The sequence below is a fragment of the Caenorhabditis briggsae genome (assembly GCF_000004555.2).
Source record: "Caenorhabditis briggsae complete genome, chrIV, whole genome shotgun sequence".
Taxonomy (NCBI): domain Eukaryota; kingdom Metazoa; phylum Nematoda; class Chromadorea; order Rhabditida; family Rhabditidae; genus Caenorhabditis; species Caenorhabditis briggsae.
This window is the reverse complement of record NC_013487.2, coordinates 8,304,339-8,309,370: the sequence shown is the minus strand read 5'-3', so window position 1 is coordinate 8,309,370 and position 5,032 is coordinate 8,304,339. Positions and strand designations below refer to the sequence as shown.

At 35.8% G+C, this 5,032-nt stretch overlaps 1 protein-coding gene across 1 annotated transcript; it reads left to right on the top strand.

The window, feature by feature from the left end:
* Window positions 1-2,291: 2,291 nt before the first annotated feature.
* Cbr-srx-19 lies at window positions 2,292-3,601 on the top strand (the record flags this gene model as incomplete). The annotated part of the gene is made up of 4 exons (XM_045235591.1): window positions 2,292-2,449; window positions 2,752-3,348; window positions 3,395-3,457; window positions 3,502-3,601. The coding sequence occupies 4 exons, from the start codon at window positions 2,292-2,294 to the stop codon at window positions 3,599-3,601; spliced, it is 918 nt and encodes a 305-aa protein (XP_045093171.1).
* Window positions 3,602-5,032: the final 1,431 nt, after the last annotated feature.

The following is a 5,032-nucleotide window of genomic DNA, read 5'->3' as shown; positions in this document are numbered from 1 at the left end:
GTCTAGTAAAAATATAGATGATTACATTACTACCTGTTTTTCCAATTTCAAGCACATCTGGTGTTCGTTCCCTACCGTTTCCTGTTTTTAACAGTTTTATTCATTCGAATTATCATCAAATATAGTGCTTCTATTTTCACGGTTCTGAGAAACCGGTAAGAGATATCGAAAATCTGTAAGCGCAATTCGTTTTTATATTCAAGAAACCCGGAGCCAAAATTGATATCCATACCTCTCCTGGTAGGGTTTTGACGTTTTTTTCAATTTTTTTTGTTAGAAATTCGATCTGAAAATGGGTCAATGGCAGAATTTTTCATATTTGGTTTTGGTTATTGTATTTCCAAAATGTTCCTCAACTTTGCCTGTGTTCTCTTTTCTTAGTCTTAACGTCTTCTTGAGTTAGAATAATTGTACTTTTGAGGTTTTGAATATACCACGTCTGAATTCACATCTACAAGATTTCAAATTTTCTGAATGCTTGAATAGTTTTCGTCTAGAAATCAAAAAATTATACCTGCAACGTGATCACTTTGCAAAAATTCTCTCCAACGAGAGATGTCGTTTGATAACGGTTCCGTGACTTTGACTAATATAAAAAATGTCTTCGTTTCTTGACCATTTCCGATTGTATCTCAAAGTTCTGCCAGCAACCCTCTTAACTACAGTGTTTGCTCCGCCCATTTCACATCATCTGTTTTCTCTCCTGACTTCCGTATCTTCGTGACTTACTAACTATTCCCGCGAAATCTATCTGAAAACATCCGGTCAGACACCTACTACTTCAGACAGATATCAATTCGCCATTGTCTGAAACATTTCATTTTTTCAAAAGCTCTATCTCAGGTGTATCTAGCAATTCTACCATTTGCAAGAAGATAACAACGTATTTTTCAGTTGATTTTGACCATTTTTACAAGTCTGGAGCTCGACTGTTAAGTTTACAATAACTTTTAAAAACTTGAATAATATGAAAGAGAAACTTTGCATTTACAGAATTTTTTGAAAATTTCCAGTTTTTCAGCTACTTGTCGATTTCTGAAAGATCCCTATTTTGGCTCGTCTTTGTACGGAATACGTGAAAAAAAGCAGGTGTCTTCCAGAAATCGACAAATAACTGAAAAATTAGGAATTTTCGAAAAGTTCGGTAATAGCAAAGTTTTCAATCTAGGTCTGTTTCGCACTCTCCATAGTTTTTGAAGTGATCATAAACTTGACAGCCGAGCTCCAGAGCCCTGGAAATGGTCAAAATGACCGAAAATCAAGTGAAAAATATGTTTTCCTATATTTTATTAATGTATTACCCTGTGTTCACCAATTCATTGTTTATTAAAGTTGGGAATTTTCTCGTCTGGTCTTCAGGATTTCGTCTGAATCATATTCTGTACATCAAGCGAAAAAATGCATCATATTCCGAGAACATATTCATTGCCCAGCCATGTGCATCCTGATAGGCTCATTTACGTCAAGTAACGTCAAGGGAAGTACATTTGAAATCGGGATCCGTATAATGATCAATAAGCAACTTCTATTTGACAGAAATTTTCTCACAAGTCAGAATGTTTTCACTTTTTCTTACTTGTCTTTATGTCAGACTATTTCCCACGCAGTCGTGGATTCTCATGGAAACATCGAGATCAAGCGATGATCATTCGATCAACATGAACTTTAACAACTTTTTTCCTTTTGTCTGGCAGTTTTCCGATGACGAAGTTTGAGCTATTGTTCTGAGTTAGTATAACGTTTCTTCTTCCGTTAATCCTTTATATTGAATTTACTTCCATTTATGAGGCAGTATCCAGCAGAATGTCTATCTTCATTTCAAAAACTTTGTTGTATTTTTCAGTAATGATCTTTGAAATGAATTTTTGGTAGATGCATCATGTGATCAAAATTCTTCCAGATCACTTCGAGCTTCTGATTAGAATTCGAAAAGTTCAAATTCTTGTCTGTAATAAGTTCTCTAATAATCATTTCTTAAACTATTCAAGCATGAATTCTCCTTTGAAGTTTTACTCCTTTTTCTCCTTTTCGCTTTTTCGTTTGATCTTCATATTGTATTTTTCCATCATCATTTTACACTTTGTCTCTCAATTATTAGAAACGCTACAAATAAAATCTGAGTACCTTTACTTTCTGATTTTCGGAATTCCTCAGACTGATTTCTGCTTCATTTCAGAAATAACCACTTATCCGCTCACTCAAAATGATTTCCGCCGTAGCCATCAATTCTTGGATCACAGTTGCTGTAGTTTTGACGAGAAACTTTTTATGAGTTCTGTTTCTTCTAGATAATGACGTTCGGTTTGATCACCAATATGATAGTTTATGTGACTGCTAGAAAGCTAAATTCAATGAGAAGCTCATTCGGAATCATCACCAAAAACCAAGCAATCTGCAACATTCTAATGTGTGTTCTCTTCCTGATTTTTGTTGGACCCCTTCAATTAACGTGAGTGATAAAATATGACTAAATATCTTAAAACATGTTTTAGAAGGGTAGGGCTTTCTATTTTTTGTGGGGTGCTTAGGTCAATTCGAAGTACCCTTCTAATATAGTTTTTACGGTGTTCTAGTTTACTCGAGTTCCGGTTCTACCTTGGTTTCTGACTCATACAATAAAGACTAAAAGTCGACTGAAGACCCATAAACAATCAAAAAGTGGGTCAATACCTGTTCTGATCAACTACAATATTGTGGCATCTAAAAATAAGATTTTTCAATAAAACTAGAGAATAGTTTAATGGTTTACAGACCTATCAAACTCCCTCACGACTACACTCGTTTTGTGGGGACTGTATCGATGATAATCTATGAAATCGCTGCTCAACTAAACTTTTTCAACTCGTTGAACCGATTCTGTGCCGTCTACATGATTTTCCTTTATGATCGCATCTTCTCTAACTTCAACACTTACTTCCTCCGAAATGTAGCTATTTTTGTATCTGTTGCCATGTGTGTCACATTCTACGAGATTCTCGGTTGCTACCTCTATCTTGATCCGGACTACTGGATTTTCACTTTTCCTGAAGACGATGAGAGATGTAATGATCTCACTTGGTACTGTGATTTCATTTTCAACATGTCACTAGTCATCTCAACTATGATCCTTAACCTGTTAGCTGCATACAAAGCTCGCAAACTTCACAGAATGGTGTCTGATACAACTGGAGTGAGAATGTCAAAGGAACAAAGACAGCGAGAGATTAACTTTATTCGTCAATCCTTCTTCCAAGGTCTTTCAATGAGTGTTGCTCTGATATTCTACAGAATCACTGCTCCATTAATAAGTGATAAGATTCTATTGTTTTTGGATGCAAGTCTATGGGCATTCATGTTGGCAATCGAAGGGTAATAATTCGTTTTATTGAACTTCTGAAAACAATTCTATTTTCAGAGGAATAATTCTTCTATCAAATCAAGAACTTCTGCTGGCTGTTCGTAAAAAAAGGCATGGTCGGTTTTTCAAACGACTCGTAATAATTATCTTTCTTTATTTTACAGAGCTCATATCGTCGATATTCGCTCTGGAAATATAGATAACTACATTGTTCACCATACAAGTACCCATGGACCAGAGACATCTCATACCGCTAAATTCTGAATTTTTGCCGTTATGTATATTTTGTATGATTTGTATATCGTTCAATCACTTTTCTGTCGCATACGTCAATAAAAATTCTGACAATCTTTTCAATAACGAGAAATCTAGAATACATCTTCCTGTTTACTGATCCTCTGCATACTAGACATCCTTTCTTGGAAACAATGATCACTGGTAGAAATGTGATAATGTAGACTTTTGATAACCAAAGATTGTAATGAGCAGAATTTTTGTATCTAAAAGGTAAGACTTTTTTGGAGTACGGAGTGTCTAGACTAGATTCTTAGAGCTGCTGCAAAAAAGAGTAACAATGTGAACTTGTGAGGGCTTCAAAACTCAGGGTGTATTTGAAGAAAATATATTGGAAGTGTCAAACACCCAAAGGATCCAGAAAAACTTTGAAGTGATCGCAGACTTTGTCAGTAGACTAAAAAATTCTCATTTTCAGGAAACAATACTACCTGATTGCACATTTATTGGTTTCAGTGAAGTTTGACTCGCTTTGACACTGTACTGGTTGTGAAGAGAACGGCTGACAATCTGAAGTGTTCATCACGTCTGGGAGACTTTTGTAGGCATGATGCATTTCATTTTTGGCGTTTCCTATCTGTTACATTGTACATATATATGTTGTTTCTCTGTTTTGGACTTTAATGAAGTTTTGTACTGTTCCTATTCGGCAACCTTTAAAGATAATATTTACATCTTTCTTTGGTTCTGGCAGAAAAAAGACTACCGGTATCGGAGACTGTGAAAGTATAGGTCAGGGAGCTTCACATGAGACCGCTACTAACACAGATCAAACTCCGGCAAACTTATGATAAGGTTCCGACCTAGTAGTATTTCAGTTTTAATTTCTGACCGAAATCTGATTATGGCCGGCAAGTTTCAAACGGAACCTGGCCAATACCCGCCCAAAAGCCGAACCCCGTTCAACTTCTGACCAGAGCTTAAAGACTGACAGCCGATAGGGGAAAACTTGAATTTGGATTCCTATTAGAGTGTCAGGACATCTCACACATATCAAACTCACTGTACAGGCAATATAATTGCACCTCTTTTGAATCCGCTCTTGGGAATGTTTGGACCTATAAATTAAATGACTAATATATGCCTGTTTATTACCGTACTCTTTCTCTATACCGAGTTGCTGGATTTTCTTGAGTAATGCTTTATTGGGTTTTTTCGCTTATTCTTCTAGGGTGAACCACATATTTTCTAGAATCATGGCCTCCTCTGACTACAACTACAGCAAACGATATTTCGTCTAGTTGTCTACTTTTTAATATCTTTCACAAAAAATGAGAGTTGTGGGTTCAAAGTTGATTACGGTAATCCGATCTTCAAAATCGAAGGTTTTGTCCATTTTCACAACTATAAGAAGAACATGACTTCGGTTGATACAAGTCTTCATTACACATTCTGTCAATA